Source organism: Ictidomys tridecemlineatus, chromosome 14, assembly GCF_052094955.1.
Source record: "Ictidomys tridecemlineatus isolate mIctTri1 chromosome 14, mIctTri1.hap1, whole genome shotgun sequence".
NCBI lineage: Eukaryota > Metazoa > Chordata > Mammalia > Rodentia > Sciuridae > Ictidomys > Ictidomys tridecemlineatus.
In genome coordinates, this window is record NC_135490.1 from 63,529,583 (window position 1) to 63,553,749 (window position 24,167).

At 35.9% G+C, this 24,167-nt stretch overlaps 1 protein-coding gene across 1 annotated transcript in view; it reads left to right on the forward strand.

The window, feature by feature from the left end:
• The window catches only part of LOC101959192 (disintegrin and metalloproteinase domain-containing protein 32), a 131,322-nt gene that overhangs the window by 33,728 nt on the left and 73,427 nt on the right, over positions 1-24,167 (forward strand). The window contains exons 3-6 of the mRNA XM_078031249.1: positions 2,150-2,211; positions 4,450-4,525; positions 5,887-5,963; positions 8,812-8,992. Of these exons, the coding sequence (XP_077887375.1) occupies positions 2,150-2,211; positions 4,450-4,525; positions 5,887-5,963; positions 8,812-8,992 (396 nt within the window). The remainder of the gene's footprint in view (positions 1-2,149; positions 2,212-4,449; positions 4,526-5,886; positions 5,964-8,811; positions 8,993-24,167) is intronic.

Below are 24,167 nucleotides of genomic sequence, written 5' to 3' on the forward strand. Positions count from 1 at the left end.
GTGGTGAAGATCTCAGCACTTCCTCTTTCAGTGTCCCAAGGACTTAGGCACCCTCTTATTGTGGCTTTCTGCCAGCTTCAGCCACCATCTGGGGTTCCCTGCCTCTATGATGCGGGAGATTTGGAGATTATGGGCAGTTTCTCTCTGACTTGGCCCCTCACAGGACAGTGAACTGGAGGAAAGTCTCGCTAGTTTTCTTAGTTTTAAAGGATTACTTCAATCTCTCTGTTAAGTTTCTCTGACAGTGTAATGAGTTGTTTCTCTGTTTTCTTAAAATGTATTGAGTTTCCCTAAAATAGCCATTTTGAATTCTATGTAAGAGTTTTCATTTATCATTTGATTTATGTCAGTTTCTGACACCATTTTTGTCATTAGGTGAGGTGATTATTCCCTGGTAGTTCTTGAGGCTTTCTGAAATATGACAACAGCAGTATATTGAAAGATTAGTTGCTTATTCCCACCTTCATAATCTGACTTTGTTTGTGCCTGTCCTTTCAGAAATTCTAAACAGATGGCCTGTTTTCTCTAATCCTGTGGTCTCTTCTGCTGTTTCATCCCTAGATCATGCCCTGAGTCCTGGTGTGCTGAGAGTCTCCAGTTGATTCAGTATGAATGGCGGGGGGCGGGGGTGCCTAAATAGGATAGGCTTTTGTCACAAACCTTTCTTGGGGAAGAATTGAGCTCAGATACTTTGTTAAAATGGTCAGTGGCCTATGATCAGATGCTGTGGAATTCTGACTGACTCTGGGCCTTACAGTGGGTGGACCATCTCTTGGCTTCTGTACAATGACTTGGTGCCTACTTAACCTTTTCTGCTTCCAAGTGAGCACTCTCTCTTTGTGGTCCTGCTTGGTTGGAAGAGTGTTGAGGTAGGCAGTCCTGTGTCTTGCAGACTTGTTGTGTCTCACACAGAGTCCATAGCCCATTGAGATCAGCATAGCACAAGGGCAGGACCAGGCCTACAGTGCTATATGCTGCCTACTGCTATGGTGTGAACATGGCCTGAGAATATTGTAATCAGCCACAGTTGATACTGTCCAGAATAGAAGTCCTACCCACAAGGGTCATGGGCTTCTGCCTGGTACTGGGTTTGGCCTGAAGACTTTGTGGACAGTCGCCTGGAGGTAGGAGGTAGGAGGCATTGGCATCTCCTGAGTGTTGGGTCTCACTGACCCGGCACTGAGTTCTAAGATAAAATCCTGTGCTTACTTCCCTATCCTAACCCTTAGTAAATTGAAGCTTGGTCTTTGCTGCGCCACAGCTGGTAGGAATGCAGGCTGAATCTTGAGTCCATCTTCCTGGGCTGCAGTTTCTGCCTAATTGTTGGCATGCTTAGAGGCTCTGTTTGTAAGTACTGACCTGGGTATGGGAGCCTTTGGATTCTGCCTGATGATGAATCTCACTGTACTGGGTCTGGCACTGAGTTTCAAGGCAAATTTCTATGCTCACTTTTCTGCTATACTAGTAAGTGGAGACCTTTTTTTTTGGTCCTGTGAGTGCTTCTTGAGGTTGGTGAAACAGTCCTATGGCCACCTGGCTAAGGTGAGGTCCTCAGGCTCAGTCTGAGGGTGCTGACCTGGGGCCATGGGTAGTAGGGCTCTGCTTGGTTCTGGGTTTCATTGTGTTGGGCCTGATTCCCTTTCCCTTTTCCAAGCAGGAGGCATCTCCTTCCACACTGTGTTGCTTGGGGTTGGGTAAGGTATGACATAGGAAACTCCATCCTGTCTTCCTCAATGTGTCTTTTGTTTTTATTATGCTAAAATCAGGTTTTTTTTTTTTGTTTTGTTTTGTTTTTGTACAGGGATTGAACTCAGGGGCATTCCACACTGAGGCACATCCCCAGGCTCCTTTGTATTTTATTTAGATACAGGGTCTCACTGAGTTTCTTAGCACCTCACTTTTGCTGAGGCTGACTTTGAACTTGTAATCCTTTTGCCTCAGCCTCACGAGCTGTTGGGATTACAAGTGTGCACCATTGTACCTGGTTAAATACAAATTTTTGATGTTTTGTTACAGATTTTAAATCATATGTACTCAGATATTTAATAAGTACATTTAAAGCATTGTTTGGAGGGATTAATTGATATATAATTGTATTTTGTTTCTTATGTTAAATTTATCTTCACTTCAGTTGTTCTGGATTTTCTAGGAACAGGTATCTTACATCATTCCAATAGATCAGAAACCGTATACTGTGCACCTTAAAAAAAGGTAATTTTTTTAATTCTTTAGGTTTCATTTAATCTCTATGAAACTGTTCACTTGTGTTAAAATTGAGTATAAAAACTAAATATAGTTGTTATTAAAATTTTAGTTGTCTTGGATGAGCAAATACTTGCATGTGACATTTAAATTTTTGGTCCTAATATTTAAAGTAGTCTTTGTGAGTGGGGATTGGGAACTGAAACAAGTAGGGATTCAGTTCCTGAAGACTGCTTTTTTTTAGCAAGTTGGCAGAACCAGCAGCACCTGCATAATCAGAGCAGAGGGAGAAAAGGAACAGATCTGAGTCAGGGAAAATATGTGCTCACTATTGGAGAGTCTGGACTTGAATTGCTAGTGGGACACCCCAGGGAAAGTATTCAGTTAATGGTTAATTTGGTTTAGAACTTGGGAGAGAAGCATGAGATTCAAAATCCTTTCATGATTAAAAGGATTCAACAAGTTAGGTATAGAGGGAATGTATCTCCATATACAATAAAAGCGAAATTTGAAAAACCCACTGCTAATAATCATGCTTGAAGGTAAATAGTTGAAGGATTTCCCTCTAAGATTAAGACAAGGATGCTCACTCTTACCAGTTCTGTTTAACATAGCACTAGAAATTATAGTCAGAGCAATTAGGAAAAAGAAAGAGAAGGTATCCAAATTGGAGAGCAAGAGTTAAATTATCCTTGTTTGAAGGCAACATGATTTTATATATAGAAAATCCTAAGATTTCACCAAAACAAAACAAAACAATCCTATAAAACTGACACACAAATTCAGTAAGTTGCAGGTTATAAAATGAACTTTCAAAAATAGGATGCACTTCTGTACAGTAATAATAAACTATGTGAAAGGAAATTGAGAAATCAGTTCTGTTTATAATAGCAAAATTCCAATGGTATTTTTTTTACAGAAATAGAAAAAAATTCTAAAATTTATGTGGAGCCACAAAAAACTCCAAATAACCAAAGCAATCATGATCAAAAATGAACAAAGCTGAAGACACCACACTACACACTTAGAGAAGCTATGATAATCAAAGTCATCTTTTTAATACAAGTAGTAAACACAGTCAATGAACAAGATAAACCTATAGAAGTAGAGGATGAAGTTTAAAGGTGAGAATGTCAAAAAATGTAGATTTGAATGCCATGGAAATATTTAAGGGACAAAGGAAGGATCTAGATGAGGTGATTTATAAGGAGATATAGACAGAAGAGAAAGCATCATTAAAACCTAACAAAACTCCTGTAATCCCAGCAGCTTGGGAGGCTGAGACAGGAGGAACTCAAGTTCAAAGCCAGCCTCAGCAAAAGTGAGGCACTAAGCAACTCAGTGAGACCCTGTCTCTAAACAAAATACAAAATAGGGCTGAGTTCAATCCCTGATACCCCAACCTAAAAAAATGAAAACAAACCTAAGAGGAGATGGTGTTAAGGGAATGTAGCCAAGCATGAAATGCTTCAGAGTTGTTTTACTTGCCTTTAGACTGCCTTTTGATTTGACAACTAGATAGTCATTAAAAAGTTCTGTGAGACCTAGTTTAGTGGAGGCTTCTTAACTAATTTATGTAGTTGAGTTACACTGGGCTGGAGCGAACATGAGTTGGGGAAGAAACTAAAATGGTATAATAAGTACTGGAAATGATAATCAGAAATGATTGAATTTAGATTTGAAATTTCTAATTTTTTCTTAGTATTATTCCAAATACTAAGAATAATAAGACTTTTATGCAATACTCTTTCACTTCATTATCAAAGTAGTATATATGCATAGTACTAAGACCTAGAGTAAAGGAACTGAAAACTCTTTAGTCCTACATCCAATACATACCTTAAAAAATTTCCCTCCTCCTCTTGCACATGTTTTTTATTTTTAAAAAAGGACTCCATTAAGGTGGGAGTAAATCTATTACTTTGAATAAAATTTAAGTATTTCAACAGTAGTATTATTTCATACTACCTTTTTGTTAAAAGTTGACAAAGTTTTTCTCTAAAAATCCATAAAGTAACTATTCTGATTTTTGAGAACCATATGGTCTCTGCCTGAGCTACTTAACTCTGCTGTTGCAGCCTGAAAACAGCCTCAGACAGAATGTAAATGAATGGGTGTGGTTATGTTCCAATAAAACTGTAGTGAAGAGTGGGCAGGATTAGACCTGAGGATTTGTTTACAGACTGTTGCTTTGTATGTTTCACAAGGAATAACTTCTTGCATTCTTTCACTCTTTTTTATATTCAGATATTTTTTGGCAGATAATTTTATGGTCTATTTGCATAATAAAGGATCTGTGAGTTCTCATTCTTCAGATATTTTGGTAAGATTTATGTTTTATTTATTTTTTATTTTAATTTTTTTTGCTTGACTCGCAGACTTTATTTACATTTGTCTACAGCATCATTTCCTTATGAGATAAACTAGTACAGCTCAGTTAAACCAAGAAATCATAATCATCTGAATTGTCTGTAAACTCCTATTAGCTAAATTTATAACCTTGCATTTGCTTAGTACAGCCAAAGTTTTAAATACAAGAGAGCACAATAATAAACCAATGTAACATGTAGAATCTAGATCTTCATCTGGGCAATTTAGAAGGTGGACTTTCAAAAAGTCTGAGGCACAATTACAAGAGAGTAAAATTCTTATGGAACCTATAGTAAACGTAGCAAGGAAAATTAAGACATAAAAAACACGGGAAAGCTTGTAGTAAAAATATTATGAAAATATTTCTACATAAGGTATTTTGTTTTTAGATTGGTTGAAGAGAAAAACATTCACTTTAAAATAAAAACAAATATAATTTTGTTTGGTCTGTCTACTAAATACCTTAAAATGTTTAAAATTTTATTTAAATTGCAGCTGATAATGTTAAGGAAAAAGAAAAAAAAAACAGAAACAAAAACAAAAGCAGTATCCCATAACAAAAAGCCCCCAAGCACAATTTTTTATTTCCTCTAATACTTACCTTGCATTGTCACTGAAGACACTGTTAAGTGAAACCTTTTTATTTTTAAACCAGAAAACCAAATAGAGATCAAGTGACCAGATTTTAATTCTGAGAAATAAAACTCTAAGAGCATTTTAAGCTATAAGTTATTTCAAGTGAATAGGAAAAAAATAAATTTTTGCTTATATCATGCAGAAATAAGCATTCATTTGTTATCCAGAAGAAAATTTTATATAATGTGCTTAAACATCAAGGAGATTTATGTTTTATAATTTAAAAATTTTTTTTTTACATTGAATAAGTGCTTTCCTAATATAGAAAGCTCTCAAGACTCACAGGAGATATATTTAAAGTGTTTACTGATTAATTGTTAATTATTTCTTTAGGTCTTGGTAAACTAAAAGCAAACTAGATTGAGTTACTACCTTTCACATTGCCCAGAACATGGACTGTATTTGCTTATTTATTCATTTATATTTTAAATGAATATAAAGTAAGATAAACAGGCACAAATGTTATTGGACACAGATCACAGATGAACACCTTTTTTTCATCTGCCCATTGTATCTGTCAGTAAATTCTTTTGACTCTGTCCTTGAAACAACATACCCAGAGTTCACCCTCTTCCTTGTCTCCATCCAGTAATAGGACATATAAAGTATAGAGGTAGGAAATCATTAGAAAGTTATGTTAATTCTTAAATAACCAGTTTTCTTTTTTTTCTTTCCTAGACTCAATGCTACTATCAAGGATACATTGAAGGATATCCAAATTCTATTGTCACACTCAACACATGCTTTGGACTGAGGTTATTTATTTATTTTCTGTTGTTGATTACAGAAAGCCTAGATATGATATTTGGCTGTAGTGAATTCATTCTCCTTATTTTAAATTTATAAATAGAGGAGGATTCCTATATTGTGGTTATTCAGTAATAGTCTATGAACACACGCTCTCTGCTTTTATTCACACTAAAAGTTCAGTTGTCTCCACTGCTGATCTGATAACGAGGAAGACAGTTTAAAAGAAAAAAGGAGTTCATAACCCACTTGAATCTAATGTATGAAATATGTCAAGAGCTTTGTAATGTTTTGAACAACCAATAAAAAAAGAATAAAATAAATAAAATAAAACATCTCTAAGAAAAAAGAATTAAGTATAAACATTTATAGTATTTTTTTAAAAATCAAGCGTAAGTAAGTTCACCAATAAGGAGATCTCCACTGGAGGTACCTAGAGTAGAATGTGGATATTAAAAAAAAAAAAAAAGGAAAAAGAAATTTTATTGGTTTACTAGCAACTGAGAAACACAGGAGACTCTCTGCCCCAGGGGAATGCAGGACTTTTAAAAGAGGAACACAAATCTCATGGAAAACAAACAACAAACAAGCTCAGGCACTTTGTGTACAAATGTTTAAGCCTCCTCCATTCCCACCATGTTGGCCCTGCCAAGGACTGACTGAGAGGCCAGTGGAGCTGCCCTGTGCCGGGAGGCTGAAGCCTGCTGAACTGCTGCTCCGGCCCTCAACTTGCACAGCACAGGGTTGATCACTTGGGACAGCCAGGCTTTTGCCCGCTCCTCTCACTCTGCCTAGGGAGGAAGCTGCCTGTGTTCCTGTAACTGCTTTCCTTATGGTCCATCCTGGCCACCCAGACTTGTCTGAAGTTGTGCTGACAGCTTTTTTTTGGGGGGGGAGTTAATCTCCTTTTGGTATTCACAACAGCCAGGGACTTGATATTGATGTATTTTAAACCACATTAAATAAAGAGTCTGTTGCCTTAAAAAAATAAAAAATAAAATAAAAGAGGAACACAGAGCTGGGACCCAAATGTTATCAAATAAGATTATCAGATAAAATTAAGTAGTGTTCAATAAATGTCATCAAGAGAGCTGTTGCTCACGTTCTCAGGTTTGGAGTTTCTTTATTCTTGTTGGCAGTGACATTCTTCTGGGTAGTGAAGAACACTATAGCTTAGTCTAGGGTGGGAGAAATGTCCATCTATCCCCTCATCCCTTGACACCTTTAGGGAGGGGGAGAAGGGAAGGAGGGAAGGAACAAAAACAAAAAAAACTGTCAGTTTTTTTTTTAATATTTTATATTTTTAATTAATTTTTTAATTTATTTTGTTATACATGACAGTAGAATGCACTTATACACTTTGATATGTCATACATAGATGGGATATAATTTCTCATTTTCTGAGTATTGTAGAATCACATTGGTCATACCCTCACATACACACATTGGATAATAATGTCTGTTTCATTCTACTGTCTTTCTTATCCCCACATCCCTTGCCTTCCCCTCCTTTCACTTCCCTCTACCTAATCTAAGGTAACACTATTCTTTTTTTTTTCTTGCCTTTAAACATGTACTTTTTTTCATTACAATTCTTAATACACGTATATACCACAGTTTTATAAGCTACTTACAGCCAAGTGGCAAGGTTTGGACTCAAAGCATTAAGTGGACCCCTGTTAACATCATTTTTTGTCATGTTCCTCAGTGACCAGAGATATTTCTAATTTCCTTGTAGGTTTGGATTCCCTAGACTCCTCACTCTCTTTTTCTTTTTTAATTTGTATTTTATTGGTGCATTGTGATTATACATTATATTGGGATTGATTATGCCATATTTATACATGCACATAACATAATTTGATTAATCTCATCCTCCAGCACCTTCCCTTTTCTTATTTTGTTCTTAACTAGAGAAATGACACCTCAATGTACTTTCATAAAGTAAGTTGGAGAACCAAGTTTAGGATGGCTAATTTTTTGAGAAAAGAGGATATTTATGATGCCTACTGTGTATCCTAGTGTTTGGAGTTATAAAGACAAATAAAGTTAAACAAAGATTACTTTTTCTCAAGGAAATCATCTTGAGTGTTTATATAAATAATTATTAATATAATGTTCATAGTCTTTTTTTCCCCTAATAATACCACTCTCTCTCTTAGAATCATTGTGTTTCTTCTTTCCTGCTTAGAGAGATTTTCATTGTGTCAGGAAATTATCCACCTTCCTTTTATAGTTTAGGATCCTTGTTTTCACACATGTTTTTCAGTGCTTCTTACATGGAACATAAAATTTAAACCTAAATTTTTTCTTTTAATGGAGTAGTGATGTGAACTGTTACCTGTATTCAGGGAAAGATAGTTACACAAATTGTTTACTCTTTAGAATCTCACTTTTGATTTCTTATTCAGATTTTTATTATATAAAATTATATTATGTAAATTATGTTATTTCATAAGTACTTATATTTTAAGAAAATTGACCATCATATAATTGTTATTAAAGCTGTGTAATTATGTTTTTCAAAAGCCTTGCTAGATGAGAAATTCATCAAGATTTCTATTTATTATTGATTTAATTAGTCAGTGACATGGAAAACAGGGTTGATCACTGTAATATTGTAATTCTAGCAACTGATTAGGTAAATTCTGCTGACTTTATAACTATAAAAATAAAATGGGAATTGGTTTTGTGGATTAGGGAAATCACTGTCTCTTCAGAATCATATCATGAGTTTGGAAGAAAACACTGGACTCAAAACATTCTATATCTTTGTTATTTTTCCTTTGGGATTTTGTCAGTTGCATAATACACATTTGATTAAAAACACTTAAAATCTTATCCTTGATTTTACAGAGGAATACTGCAGTTTGAAAATGTTTCCTTTGCAATTGAGCCTTTGGAATCTGCCATGGACTTTCAGCATGTTCTTTATAAATTAGGGGATGGAAACAATGAACTTCCAGTTTTTAACAAAAATGACAGAAGTACAGAAAAACAGCCAGTGGTCTATAACATTGTTACAGGTGAAAAAGAAGTGAGTCATGTACTTTTTATTAGCATTTTCAAGACAGTTATTACTTCTATTTAATTTATTTTTTAAAATTAATGTTATTAACTTGTTGTACAGTCATAGCCAATATGCTTTCCTTGTGAATATCCTAATATTTAATTAAACTAAAAATTTCTCTGAAATCATACATTACCTTTTTTTTATCTTCCAACTTTTTTTTTCATTTAATTCATATAACCCACTTTATTTAGTTCTTCTTCTCTCTCTTTTCCTTTTAGTTGTAGATGGACACAGAACCTTTATTTTATTGTATTTATTTATTTTTTATATGGTGCTGGGGATTGAACCTAGTGCTTCAAGCATACTAGGCAGGCGCTCTACCACTGAGCCACAACTCCAACCCTTTATTTAGTTCTTATATTGTTATGTTATAGAAATTCCTCTTAAGGCTTCTTGGTTACTGTGTATCACTGTCATTTATGATAAACTGTGGCCTAGGTGGATGCATGGAGCAAGGTAGCTCTAATGGTACTAACCAAGGCCATGGAAAGTCCACCTTTATATGGCAATAGCATTACATGGAGGGAGGCCAAATAGAGTTTGAAGCTTTCTGAACTGGGACATAAGAAGAGTGAGTAGGTAGATTTCTTTCTGAAGTGGCAGAGTGTACCTTAATGTGCAGACCCCAGAGGACAAGGATTCATTCAAAGAACTGTGTGCGACCCAGGAAAAGAGGAGGCTAAGCCCTTTAGAGGGCCAGTTGTGGAAATGGGTGCTATTGCTTACAAAGTAGCAGAATTCTTTCTTAGTGAGGAGTACATCTAAACTCTCACATTGAGATCTAAAAAGAAACTAAGCAAAATAAGTTAATGAAAGAAGAATCCTTTCATTCACCCTCTTTTGAATACACTAGAAGTCTTGAAAATAATTCTGTCCAAAGATAAGTAAATGTATTAAAATTTAAGTTTAAATGTACTCTTTAAGCTGATGCATATAAGTAAAAATTCTACATGTTTATGGAAAACCATGTGTTATTCTGATACATGCTTGTATTGTGTAATGTTCATGACAATGCAAAGAAATCAGTCTCCTCAAACATTTATCATTCTTTATAGCAAAAAATTCAAATCCTGTCTTCTAGTTTTTTGAAATATAAAGCACATTATTTTTATCTATAGTCATACTACTGCCAAGCATACCAGAACTTCTTGCTCCTATTTGTGACTCAGCACCCACTTATAACCTTTCCCCACCCCTCCCTTCTTACCACTCTCCTAGTTTCTGCTGACGAACACTCTATTCTTAATTTCTATGACATCTACATTTTAATTCCACAGAGATAGATCAAGTGGTACTTGCTTTTCCATGCCTGACTTGTTTCTCTTAACAGTGATCTTCAGTACCATCCATGTCACAAATGGCAGGATTTCATTCTTTTTAATGATTGAATTATAATCCATTCTGTATGTGGACCACTTTTTAAAAAATCTACTCATAAGTGCATGGACACTTAAGTCATTTCCTTCTCTTGGATTAAGGAATGTAGCCCTCAAAATGAAAGAAACATACTTTTGAAAAATACTCAATGCAGTAGGCAAGTACATTTTAGATAGTGCTGAATTCTTTATTCAATAAAATGTAAAAAAACATGGATACTAGGAAATGATGAGGCAATATCCTGAATTGAAAAAGAAATTAAGAAGACCACAGAAATTAAAGGAAGCTAGATGATCTAAGGAAATTGTTATGAAACAAAACAGAATATAATAGCCTATTTTGCTAGTATTCTTCCTTTTTCTATTGGTACGAGTCTCCATACTGCTTACAGCCTTTGGACACCAGGCCAATGAGAGTCAGCCCTGGCACTTGTGCTATAATTATAGGACAAATCCCCCTGTTTTCCTTGGGATTGTTAAGTATGAGAATGAAGCCTGAGGATGATTATGGTCAGATCTGAACCACACTGAGAGAATCTGCCTGATACTAAAAACAACACAGGGGACTGAGAGATGGATATATATAGTATCATTAGTGTATGTGTATGTGTGTGTGTGTGTGTGTGTGTGTGTGTTTGTATTTGCTGAAACAGATTTAAGTTGTTTTGAGACCTTAAACTCAAGTCATGATTAATACAATTCTTTGATATATGTTTCAAAAATGCACAACAAAGTAGTGAGTAGAATTTTCAGTTCAGTTTATATAACAAAAATGAAGGATTTTTTATATTCTCAGAGGTAATACTTAATAAGAATTTGGCTGGAAATTTTCCAAAAGTGAGGAAAGACAATTTGTGGATTCAAGAAATGTGATGAATTCCAAGCAAGACTAATTTAAAGAATTATACTTCTTGATATTAAATAGTGAAACTGTAAGATATCAAGACAATGAAAAACGCTGAAAACCAACAAGGAAAACATTATATTGTCTTCATAAGAATGACAGAGAAACAGCTGACTTTAAAACAAAAGCAAAAAATTCAAGGTGGCATAACTGTGTCTTCAATAGGCTGAAAGAAATAATTGCCAACTTAGATTTTAATATATGGCCAAGGTATACTTCATGAATAAAAGCAAAATAAAGATATTCTCAACAAACAAAAAAATTGTTTTGCCACTAGCACAACTGCACTAAAAAATTCTTGAATGATATTCAAGAATATCTTTCAGATAATTTCCATTCTGGTTGGAGTGAAATGGAATCTCAGTGTAGTTTTTTTTTAAATATTTTTTTTAGTTGTAGATGGACGCAATACTTTTATTTTATTTATTTATTTTTATGTGGTGCTGAGGATCAAACCCAGTGCCTCATATGTGTGAGGCAAGCACTCTGCTACTGAAGGCAGAGGAAAATAAATCTTGATGAATGGTCAGAAATTTTGGAAGGAATAAATAGCAAGATGAGTAGTTTATATATATGAATTATAAATTAACACCTACTACACAGAAAAACAATGATGCTTTTTATGGATAAAGAATTAAAATACCTGATAGCAAATTCATATAAATGATAAGGATGTAAGTGGAGTTACAGTGATCTATGTTTTCTTGAATTATCCAGGATAGAAGTAAAGATATTAACAAAGTGCCTGGCTTTTCCTGGAAGCAGTATGAAAGTATTACACAATATTAGATTTATGTAAGTTAATGGTAAATGCTTTTTATCTCGAAGGAAAGAAAGTTTTTAAGTTACAAACTACTAGAGAAAAAAGTAGAGTCACAAAAAAATCAATATAAAGTAATGAAACAAGGAGAGAAAAACAAATATTAAATAGGGAGGATAAATTAAAGATACAAACTTAATGGGAGCCTTAAACTCAAATATATTGGAGGACATATGCAAGTGGTTTAGGAATTAAAAGACAAAAATAACAAAATAATGCAACTATTATTTTTTCAAAGAGAGACATATAAAATGAAGATGAAAGGATGGAAAATGCAAATATTATCCCAAAGAGGTCATGCAGTTATATGAATATTGGATGATATTTTTTGCTAATGTACAAAGCTCTACCAGAGGTAAAGAGGGCTATTTAATAATGATAAGAAGTTCATTATACCAAGATAATGGGTATTCATGTATCATATAAAAAAGATAGAACTGTAAGGAAAACCAGTTCAAAACCACAATGGGAAATTTTACCTTAGAATAACTCCTTTCGTAGTATAGTTAATAAAGCAATCAGTTAAAGTCTGATTGTAAGGATGGGGAAATTATTTCTTTTATAAGTGCATTATAGTTATACATAATGGTGAGACTCATTGTGACATGTTCATTAATGCATATAACATAGTTTATTACAATCCCAAATACTTCCTCTTTCCCTCCTTTGCACCCTCTCTGGATCTTTGTCTCTACTCAACCAGCTTTCCTTCTATGTATTTGTTTAAAATTATATTTATACATAAAATGTGAATGAATTGCTGTATATCCATACATGCACATAGCACAATTCCCCTTCATCCCTTTTCTCTCTGCTCCTCCCTCCCCCTTGGGCTCTGCTTTTACTCGCTAGATCTCCCTTCTATTTTTCATGGGGTCCCCCCCTCCCCGACCCTGGCTTTTGTGTGGTACTGTGGATTGAACCCAGGGTGCTTAGCCACTGAGATACATCCCCAGCCCCTTAAAAAAATATATTTTCTTAGAGATAGGGTCTCACTGAGTTGCTTAGGGATTTTCTAAGTTGCTGAGACTGGCTTTGAACTCGTGATCCTCCTGCCTCAGCCTCTCAAGCTGCTGGGATTATAGGTGTGCACCACTATGCCTGGCCACGGGGTTTATTTCTTTTTACTCTCTAACTTTGTTATATGACAGAAAATATTCAATCCTGACTCTCTGAGTCTGGCTTATTACACTGAGCATGAAATCCTCCAGTTCTGTTTACCAGAAAATGACATAATTTCATTCTTCTTTATGACTGAGTAGAAATCCATTGTGTGTGTATGTATGTGTATATATTACCTTTTCTTTATCCATTCATCTGTTAATGAGCATCTATGCTAGTTCAATAACTTGAATATTGTGAATTGTGCTGCTATAAGCATTGTAATGCATGTATTACTAGAGTATGTTGATTTTAGTTTTTTGGATGAATACCAAGGAGTGGGATAGCTGGGTGATATCCCACTATGGGATATGGTGGCTCTATTTCTAGTCTTTTGAGAATATTTGTACTGCTTTCCAAAGAGGTTGTACTAATTTGCAACCACCAACAATGTCTAAGTTTATTTTTCTACCAACATCCTAAAAAGCACTTATCTTTATTTGTATTTTTTTAAAATTTTAATTGTTCTTTTTATATATACAGGACAGTAGAGTCTATTTTGACATTTTTATACAAACATGTTGTATATCTTATTCTAATTATGATAATGGATATGGATGTACATGCTATTGAGATTCACTGTGGTGTATTCATATATGTACATGGGAAAGTTTTGTTAGATTTATTCCACTGCCTTTCCTGTTCCTTTTCCTCCTCCTTTCCCTTTATTCCCCATTTGTCTAATCCATTGAACTTCTATTCCCCACTCCTTTGTTGTGGATAAGCATCTACATATCAGAGAGAACATTCAACCTTTGTTTTTTGGGGGGATTGGCTTATTGTCACTCAGCATTGATACTCTCCCATTCTGTCCATTTACCAGTATATGCCATAATTTCATTCTTATTTATGGCCTAGTAATATTGCATTATGTATATTTACCACATTGAGAAATGGGAATCTCAAATCTCTAAAAAGTATAATTTCAGACCCCCAGATGAAAATTCTACAGATTCTTAAACACTGGATCTACCAAGGAATGCAATAGCTGGGCCATATGATGGTTCCATTCCAAGTTTTCTGAGAAATCTCCATACTGTTTTCCAGAGTGGTTATACCAATTTTCAGTCTCACCAGCAATGTAGGAGTGTTCTCCTTTCCCCACATCCTCATCAAAATTCATTGTTACTTGTATTCTTGATAATTGACATTCTGATTGGAGTGAGCTGGAATCTCAGTGTAGTTGTTTTTTAAAATTTTTTTTAGTTATAGATGAACACATACCTTCATTTTATTTATTTATTTATTTTTGTGTGATGCTGAGGATCAAACCTAGTGCCTGCCTCATATGTGTGAGGTAAGCACTCTGCTCCTGAGCCACAATCCCAGCTCTCAGTGTAGTTTTAATTTGCATTTCTCTGATTGCTACAGATGTTGAATATTTTTTCATGTATTTGTTGAGAAGTGTCTGTTTTGTTTCTTTGCCCATTTATTTATTGGGTCATTTGGGATTTTGGGTGTTAAGCGTTTTAAGTTCTTTGTATGTCCTGTAAATTAATGTCGTATCCAAGTTGTGGTTGGTAACAATTTTCTCCCATCCTCTAGGCCTCTCTTTACACTCTTGCCCCCCCCCCCTTTTTGTGGTGCTGGGGATTGAACCCAGGGCCTTGTGTATCCAAGGCAAACACTCTACCAACTGAGCTATATCAGCCCTGACTTTTTGCTCTGAAGAAACTTTATGGTATCAAACTAAAAAGTTTGATATGTATTGATTCTTGATCTTATTTCTTGCACTTTAAGAGTCTTGTTAAGCAAGTCAGTTACTGAGCTGATCAGCAAGCCGTTTTTATTAAGCAGCAGTGGAGTGGCACATTTTCAGAGGAAAAATGGGGACTGCTTACAAGAGAGGTCTTTTTTTAAAAAAATAGGTTTTAATGAGATTAAATCATAGCAGAATATTTAGTGCGACTTACTCATTAGAGACTTGGGATGTGCCACTGAGCATTCAGGAAACCAGTTGTGCAGTTAAAACTCTGGGAAAACAGCTGTAAAACTTGAAACTCGTCCTAACTCATGCAAACAGTTGGAAAAGCTTGGATAAAAATCCAGAGCCCAGGGCCCATTGTTTGTCTTCCCCTTCTTCCCTGTCGAATCACCCTGTCTTCCTTTTCTCCCTGAGGACTGTCAGTTTCCTTTTCTTGGGGGAATGTTATTTTCCATCTTCATCACCCACTTTATCAATCCCAGAATATTCTTTATTTCTGATTTTCCCATATCGGGTCACACTATGGTGCCACCTGAAATGCAGGTTCTCCTAGCCCCCCTCCCTCCTTTGTAGCACATCCATTCTAGCAATTGTGGCAATGAGCTTTCTTCCTTTATTATTCCCAATCTTGTGAGTCTGTAAGCTGTTCTGAGAGTCCAGTATTAATTCCCAGTAAAAATCCCCCTGCACCCACCTTACTGAGAAGCTGATCATTCACTTTCCTGTGCTCACACCACAGAGGAGCTTGGAAAGCAGCCTGTCTTCTCAAGATTCTATTAGACTTTCAACTGAACATTTTACTTGATTTGTTGTGTCTTTCATTTCCAAGATTTCTATTTGGTTCTTTTTCAGCATTTCTATTTCTTTATTGAATTTCTCATTCATATTCTATACTGACTTCCTTAATTCATTCAGTTGTTTTTCTATGTTCTCTTGGAATTCATTGGTCATTTTTTATAATGATTCCTTATCTGATATTTCACCCAGTTCAATGTTTTTGGTGTTCGCTGCTGGTGAATTATGAACTTCAGGTAGTGTTGTGTTGGCTTGTCTTTTCATACTTCTTGTATTTATACATTGGATTTTATGCATCTGTTGGAAGAGATTTCTCTTCCACTTCTACATGTGGACTTTATAGGGCACAATCTTCAATTCAAATGTCCTAGAGCGATCTGGATTGAGACCTTCATTTAGGTGTGGTGTCCAGAGCCTTTGTGTAATTCTCTGCTTTTGCTGTAGTAATGGCTGTTCATAGGTAGGACCTGGAGACATATTTCTAGCTGTTTTTACTTCAGTCCTGATCATTAGTTTGAGTTTTTGTTTCATCTATTCTTTGTATTAAAATATAACTGAAGATCTACTGTCATTCATTTGTATGTGGAGCCAGGTTTACTGTCTTTTGATTGAGTTTAGTTTAGCAGCAGATTTTCTGCCTGCAAATTTGTGTCCCTATAGGTTCCCAGAACTCAAGGACTAGGAGGAAACAAATAATAGCAATAACTAATGCAAAGATATACAACATTAAACTAAATACTTGGTTTCTACTTTGACATCCACAATGTTAATTGCCACAAAAATCAGAAATGGTAGGGTCAATAATTGCCAACAGCAAAAACAATAAGTGACCATGAACTATATCTGACATTAAAGCAAGTAACAGGTGTCAACTATGTCATCCACAGCAGCAATAAGTGAAACAGTATTAATGGTGGTGGCAGGAGTTACATAAACCAATTAGTGCTAAAAGATGATAGGAATAAAGTTAATTAAGAGAAAAAGAAAATGTGATAGGAAGGTAGAAAAGAGTTTCAAATAGTGAACATAGAGAATGCAGAAGAGATGTAGCTTGCGATGGTTATGAGGTAGGAGGAGAAATTGAAGTAACAATTTAAAGGGAGATCGAAAGAACAATAGAATTTGGATGTTAGCAAAAGAAAACATAGAAAAAGAAATAAGAGAAATAGGCAAGTGAAAGACAATGCAAAACCAAACCAAAACGTACTAATAAAAAACCCTAATCCTCAAAAGACAGGGCAAGGAAAAAATATCTACATTTAAAAAGCTAGAAATGAGAAAAAGAAAAAAAATGTGTAGATGTCTGTATGTCCATGAACCAAGCAGCACAGCAAAACACACACACAGACACACACACACACAACACACACACACACACACACACACAAATGAAAAGAAAAACAGATCATGAAAAATTAAGGAATCCTTTGTAAGAGGAGTTCAAATAGCCAATGAGAATAGATGGACACTGTCTATGCTCAACTGTCTTTCTTTCCATTTTTTTTTTCTTGGGCTGAGAGTGAGATTAAGGACTGGGTGTAGTTAACCTTTTGCTGTTTTTGTGTTGGTCACAAAGTTGCCGGTTGGAGTGACCTGGGACTGAAGCTGATTCAAATTATTCTCAGTCTCTCTTCTCCCAAGTATGAGATAGGATGGGATGCGAAGTACTGCCACTGGAGTTTGCATAGACCAGATGGATGCACTCCCCAGTGTGGGGTCACTGCAGAATTTTATGAGTGGAGTTGAATCAGGTGGGGCTTAGGTCTAATCAGGCCTTGGGCTGTGCTGGATGGTGTCTACTCTGGAGAGATTAGATCAAAACACCCCTAGGGCCTGGCAGTTGCTGATCTCTGCTAGATCTCTCAAGATCTCAGGATCTCAGGATCTCAGGAGCCTCTCAAGGATTCTGTTTGTGGGGCAAGAGAGACAATCCTTCACCCTGTCTGCTCCCCATGAACACACTCTTTCCAGGATTTTCAGGCTTAGTCCCTGAGCATATTCACACTCACCTGCTCAGATTCCAGACCTGCTTCAGCTGGTCATGTGAGCCACCAGAGTCAAAGGTAGAAGTGAGTTGGGATCTTGTTTACTTTTACAACTTGAATTCGCCTGGATAAAATATTCTCTCTGCCTGTTTTGACCCCATTTCGCTAGGTACATCTGGGCTACATTGAAGGTGCTTGCTAGGTCAGTGTAGCAGTGTTTGCACAGATCTTCCAGCTCCTGCAGCAGCAGATGCAGCATGACCACCCCAAGATGGCTTCCACTTTAGCTTTCCATGGCCATTTGGGAAACACACACTTTTCAAGCACCAGTGCACAGTGCAGATGGTGGATCAACTAAGGAGAGGTTTCTGAGTTTTGGTTTTTCTATACTCAATCTGTCCTGAACCAGCTCTGCTGCTGCTGCAGCTGCATTTACCACAACCAACTGCTCCAATGTAGTCTTTCTTCTTTATTTAATGTACGCAGATATCTGAGTCTCTTAAGACTTTGACTATTATTTGCTAATCAGTTTTAGTGAAACTCCTCTCTCATCTACCTTGTGGAGAAGCAGTACTATTGCTACTTGAATCCTGAGCCACAAAGCAACTAGGAATATAGCCTTGTCATGATCTTTTAACACATTTTCTTTATTGTTGACTTTCTTTTCAAGATTATATACTTTGTCTTCAAAGCCTGAGAATCTCCTCTGTGTTGTCTAATATTGGTGATGCTTTCAACTGATTTTTTTTTGGGGGGTGGTACCGGGGATTGAATTCAGGGGCACTGAACTACCGAGCCACATTCCCAGCTCTATTTTGTATTTTATTTAGAGACAGGGTCTCACTGAGTTGCTATGCACCTTGCCGTTGCTGAGGCTGGCTTTGAACTTTCGATCCTCCTGACTCCGCCCCCTCATCAACTGATTTTTAAATTCAATCCATTGAGCTTTTTATTTTCAGGATTTCTTTTTTTTTATAATCTTTCTCTATTGAAATTATCTTTTACTTCCTGTATTTTCTTAGTTCATTTCTTATGTCTTCTTTTAATTCATTGAATACTTTTTAAACTATGGACTTTCTAAATTTTCTATCTGATATTTCCTCCACTCTGATATCAATGAGATCAGTTGTTGAATTATTGTGGGCTATTTGGGGTGACTTTTTCCATGGCTTTTTCATATTGTTTTTATGTCTACTCATCTAATGAGATGATTATCTCTTCTGCTTTTATGTGAGCTTCTTTCTCTTAACTGCCCCAGGCTGGGTGAATATCCAAGTATCAGTACTCCCACTCAATGTGTATTCTTTACTATGTCCAATATCCAGCACTACTTTTCAAGAAGTTGCTAACCCCTTTTAACTGCAATCACTTCAGAGCAAAGCTATGTAACCATAAAATTTAGGGGAAAAAACTTATTAAAAATGTTCTCTACATTTTCTCTAATCCAAGTATAAATTTATAATAACATTCTTAAGTAGGTTGAGAAATTATTATTGAGCATAATGAAATTTTATGGGGTTAAAAAGGGGATAAGAGAAAAAAATTGATAAAGAAAAAAGAGAAAAGTGAAAGTAAAATAATACAAAGTAAGATAAAATGGAAAAAAATGTTAGGGATTTGAGGCAGAAACCAGTAGTACAAAAGGGAAAAGTATAAACTTGAATTAGGAAAGTAAAGATAGAGTGATTACAGTTTAAAACAGAAGAAATATAATCAATTAATAATCAAAAATGATCAATTGGCTTGAGGGCTGCAATATCAAATAATAAGGGAATAAGTATCAGTTCAATATGAAAAGTAAGATCAAAATTGACAGAGCTATTTATGATATTCTATGCAGAGGTGGGGAAGTATCTCATTGCATCTTCCTGATTTGGATTTCATCAGGATTTTGGATCTTTAGAAGATGCACACCATTTACCTCTGAGTTTCTCTGGGGATGAAGATGGTGATCACAGTATTTTACCTCTGATACAATTCCTGGAGAGCCCCTTTGACCTTTGGTGGGTTCAGGTACCTACCGGCTTTCTGTTGGGTCAGAGGAGATGGTTCCTATTTGAGATTTAGGACCTCCCTGTTGGGGTTACAGTCTTGAACAAAAGCTCTGTGTATCCAACACTGTCAGTTCCCATGTGGGCTACACATGTATATTGCATAGAGGGTGTAGTGATCCAAAGTAGAAGTATTGTAATCTCCTTGATATGGCAATGGGTGACCTGTTGTGGGAATGGGTGCTGCTGCACCCTCTGGGGGGCACAGGTTGCAGATTTGGGGCTTGTATCTGGACATACTAAGTGGTGTATGTGGACATTGCTCTGGAAGCCCTTTAGTGGGGGGTCACTGTGCATGAACTGAGTTTCTCTGATGGCTGCTTAGGGTTATTTTTTTTTTTTTAAAGAGAGAGTGACAGAGGAGAGAGAGAGAGAGAGAGAGAGAGAGAGAATTTTTTTTAATATTTATTTTTCAATTCTCGGCGGACACAACATCTTTGTTGGTATGTGGTGCTGAGGATCGAACCCGGGTCGCACGCATGCCAGGCTAGCGCGCTACCGCTTGAGCCACATCCCCAGCCCTGCTTAGGGTTATTTTTAGGAAATGTTTTCCATGGTTCCATGCATCTATATGACAACTGAGTTAACTGGCAACATCTGTGGACTCTCCTAGAAGGGCTAGGGCACAGGAGCTACTTCCCTAGTTGCTTTGATTTTCTTGCTGGTTGGTGTTTGCTAGTCAGTCCAGAGGCCCATGTCTGCATGATTTAAAGCTGCTGCATGTATTGGTGTAGTGGAATAGGACTTATGGAGAGATCTTGGTGACTATCTGCAACCAGGGAGTCTGTGAATGCAGGCTCTCTGTGGATGGACTTTGGCACATAAGTCTAAGCCCTTGCTGATATAGATCATGGGGCACCAACCCCACGACTTGTGTCAGTTGGCTCACCTTTGTCTCAGCTCCTATGGCCAGCTGCCAGTTTTGAATATCTGAGTACCCGCTTCCCTCCACGGGGGCTTTTTGTAGCAGCACTAGTTGGTGCAGCTCACCAGTGTTTGACCTATCACAGTGGTTGGAGGGTAGAGTGTCAGTTTGGCCCACCCTTGCCTGAGTTACTGCAGTGGCTGAGGGTAGCTCTGGGTTGGGGTGAGCACACTCCAGGAATAATCTCCTTTCAGATCAGCTCCACCTCACTCCGCTTGTCCTCTGTGAAGGGGAGGGTGTTTCAGCTTGCAGTGATCTCTCTATAAGTTCCTTTTCAGTGAGTTAATGAGACAACCCATTGCAAAGGCATTCTGTGTGGTTTTATTGGTTACTATCTTTAGATGGGGAGAAGCTGTACTGATTTAATTCCATCTAGGGAGGCTGGCTAACTGCAGACTCTATAAAATGGTTGTACTGCCCAGAATTGTTTTCTTCTTACAATTTGGACTGAATTGTATGATCTCATTCACTGTCTTTTCTGTTCCTGTCCCATTTTCATTTGGTTTGTTTTTCTTTCCACATGTTAAGGAAATATGCTTGTGGGCTTTCCTTCTCCTTCTTTCTCTCATTTTTACCCTTCCCTCCAACCCTGCTCTGGTCAGTGTCTATAGTCAAGGACTTCTTTGCTTATTTTCTTCTCTGGTAACCAATTTCTAAGTCATTGCAAGTCTCTTTCTTTTTAATATTGAATTTTACAGTGTTTATTCTGTCACCTGCATCACTGGTGAGCTGTTCTTTCACTGCTTTATTTCTAGATTGTGGAGGAATTGAGGATTGCTGCCATGTTCAGAGTCTTCCCAAACTACATAATATTGGTTATTCTTTAAATGTTTGGTAGAATTCAGCAGTGAAGCTATTCAGTCCTGGGATTTTCTTTGATAAGAGATTTTTATACTGATTCAATTTCCTTTGTCATTGTTTCTTAAGAATTTTGTGATTCAGTCTTTTTTTTTTAAAGAGAGAGAGAGAAAGAGAGAGAGAGAGAGAGAGAGAGAGAGAGAGAGAGAGAGAGAGAGAGAGAATTTTTAATATTTATTTATTTTTAGTTATTGGTGGACACAACATCTTTGTATGTGGTGCTTAGGATCGAACCCAGGCCGCAGGCATGCCAAGCGAGCGCGCTACTGCTTGAGCCACATCCCCAGTCTTGTGATTCAGTCTTTTTAGGTTATATGTTTCTAGGATTTTATCCATATTTTAGATAGGTTGCACAAATTGTTGATGTTCATATGAAGGTCTCTTATTAACTTTTATATTTCTGTGTTATCAGTTATAATGTTTCTCCTCATTCCTTTCTAATTTGGTTAGAATACTTTCCCTTTCTCCTTCATTATTCTAGCTAACAGTTTGTCAATTTTGTTTAGCCTTTCAAAAAAGCAACTTTGTTTTGCTGATATTTTATATTATCTTTCTAGTTCCTATTTCATTTTTCTGCTCTGATCTTTATTATCCTCTTCCTTCTACTAACTTTGAATTTAGTTTGTTTTCCTGTTTCTCATTCTTTGAGGAATTAGAATGTACGTTTGAGATTGATTTCTTTCTTTCTTTTTCAGGTAGATATTTAGTGCCATAAACTTCCCTCTTAGAACTGCTTTTGCTGTGTCTTTTAATTATAAAATAGTAAGTCTAAACTAAAAATAAAGGATGCTTAATTTTTTTTAATATCCAGAATTGTGCAAAATAAACCAACATGGTATCCATCCTTATATTCATCATACTGGTAAAAGATGTACAGAGAAGTGAAGCAAGAGAAATTATCTTTTGGTACTTGTGGTTGTTCATATTGATAAAAATTATATGAATAGCTTGTTATTCTTTAGCAAAGCATGAGAAATGCATTCTGAAATTTCAGCATATAGAAATGTGCTCTAAATCCATTAAGATACACTAATAAGTTTGTCATAGCTTTGTAGTACCAAACACAGTGGGGGAAATCCCAATGTACAATAGTAAAATTGGTAAATGCATTGTAGCATACTCATGTAGTAGACCATCATCAAGTTAAAAAAAACACCAAATGAGTTATAGCAACACAGAGCAACATGAATGAATGTTTAAAACATGATGATGAGTAACAGAAGTGAGATATAAAAGAATGTGAGCTGTATGGTTCATGTATCCAAAGATAAAATATAGAAAAAGGAAAGGATATGGATTTGGAATGAAATCTTGTGATTTGTAATAGATTTGTCATCAATATCAGAATTCTGCTTACCTCTAGAAGTTGTGATCAGGTGAAAAGGCCTAATTGGATTCTGGGAGGAAGGATGAAAATGTTTTATTTCTTAAGCTAAGTGGTTGTTGCAGAATTTTTATTTTATAAATTATTAAATTGTACATTTAAATTGAAGCAAACCAACAAGGTTTATTTTACTTACGTCAAGAATTAAAAAGTAAATTTTTTTCTCTCCTTTCTTTCATGTGTAAACCTCAATTCTAATATTTAGATAATACACTGTCTTCTGTTTCTTCTTTTAGTTTTTTTATTAACCAAGTTCAGTTTGTCTCTTTTTTCTCTGAAATGAAAGATAATTATAATTTACTTAAACTGTACTCTTTCTTTCCTCTTCCAATTAATTTAAAATATTAAACTGTTTTTAGTTTTATTGATTAAATTTGTAATTTAATGTAATAGCCAGAATGGTGGGGTGTACCTGTAGCCCTGGATATTTGGGGGGCTGGGACAGGGGAGGAAATCACTTGACCTCACAAGTTTGTGACCAGTTTGGCTAAAAAAGTATGACCCCACTTCAAAAAATATAATTGAGACTAAATTTCTTAATCTATTAAGTTTTGGCAATTTCAGTTTTGCACTTTGTAAGATTTACTTATCCAATTAAAATATATTTTGGGAGGGAGATGGTAGATGGCAGAGTAAAGTAAAGCAGCATTCCAAGCTGTGCTGTTGCACGGGACCAAAACAGCAGGTGTACAGCTTCTCACCAAGGTGGCTAAGGAAGGATTTCACTAATATTTAATATTGGACATCAAAAGCAGCTTAGGGACTCAGAAATTTGGATATAATAAACAAAGAAGAAAGAAAACATCAGAACTGACATGATGGCTCTGATCTTTGGGATAGAAGAGAACATGGAGATACAAACTAAAGACATAAAGAACATTTTCAATGAAAGAGTTACAGAGAAATTTTCCACATCAAAATGAGAAAGATATCCACATTATCCACATTACAGGACCCCAAATAGACCTAGTCAAATAAGAAGCTCACTGGGACATATCATAATCAAAATGCCTAATATAGAAAATAGGAAAGAATATTAAAAGCTGCAAGACAGAAACATCAGATCAAAAACCTGAGGCAAACCAATAAGGTTCATTTTGGATTTCTCAGCTTGGACCCTAAAATTAAGGAAGATCTGTAATGAGATATTCCAAGCCCTAAAATAAAAAAAAACC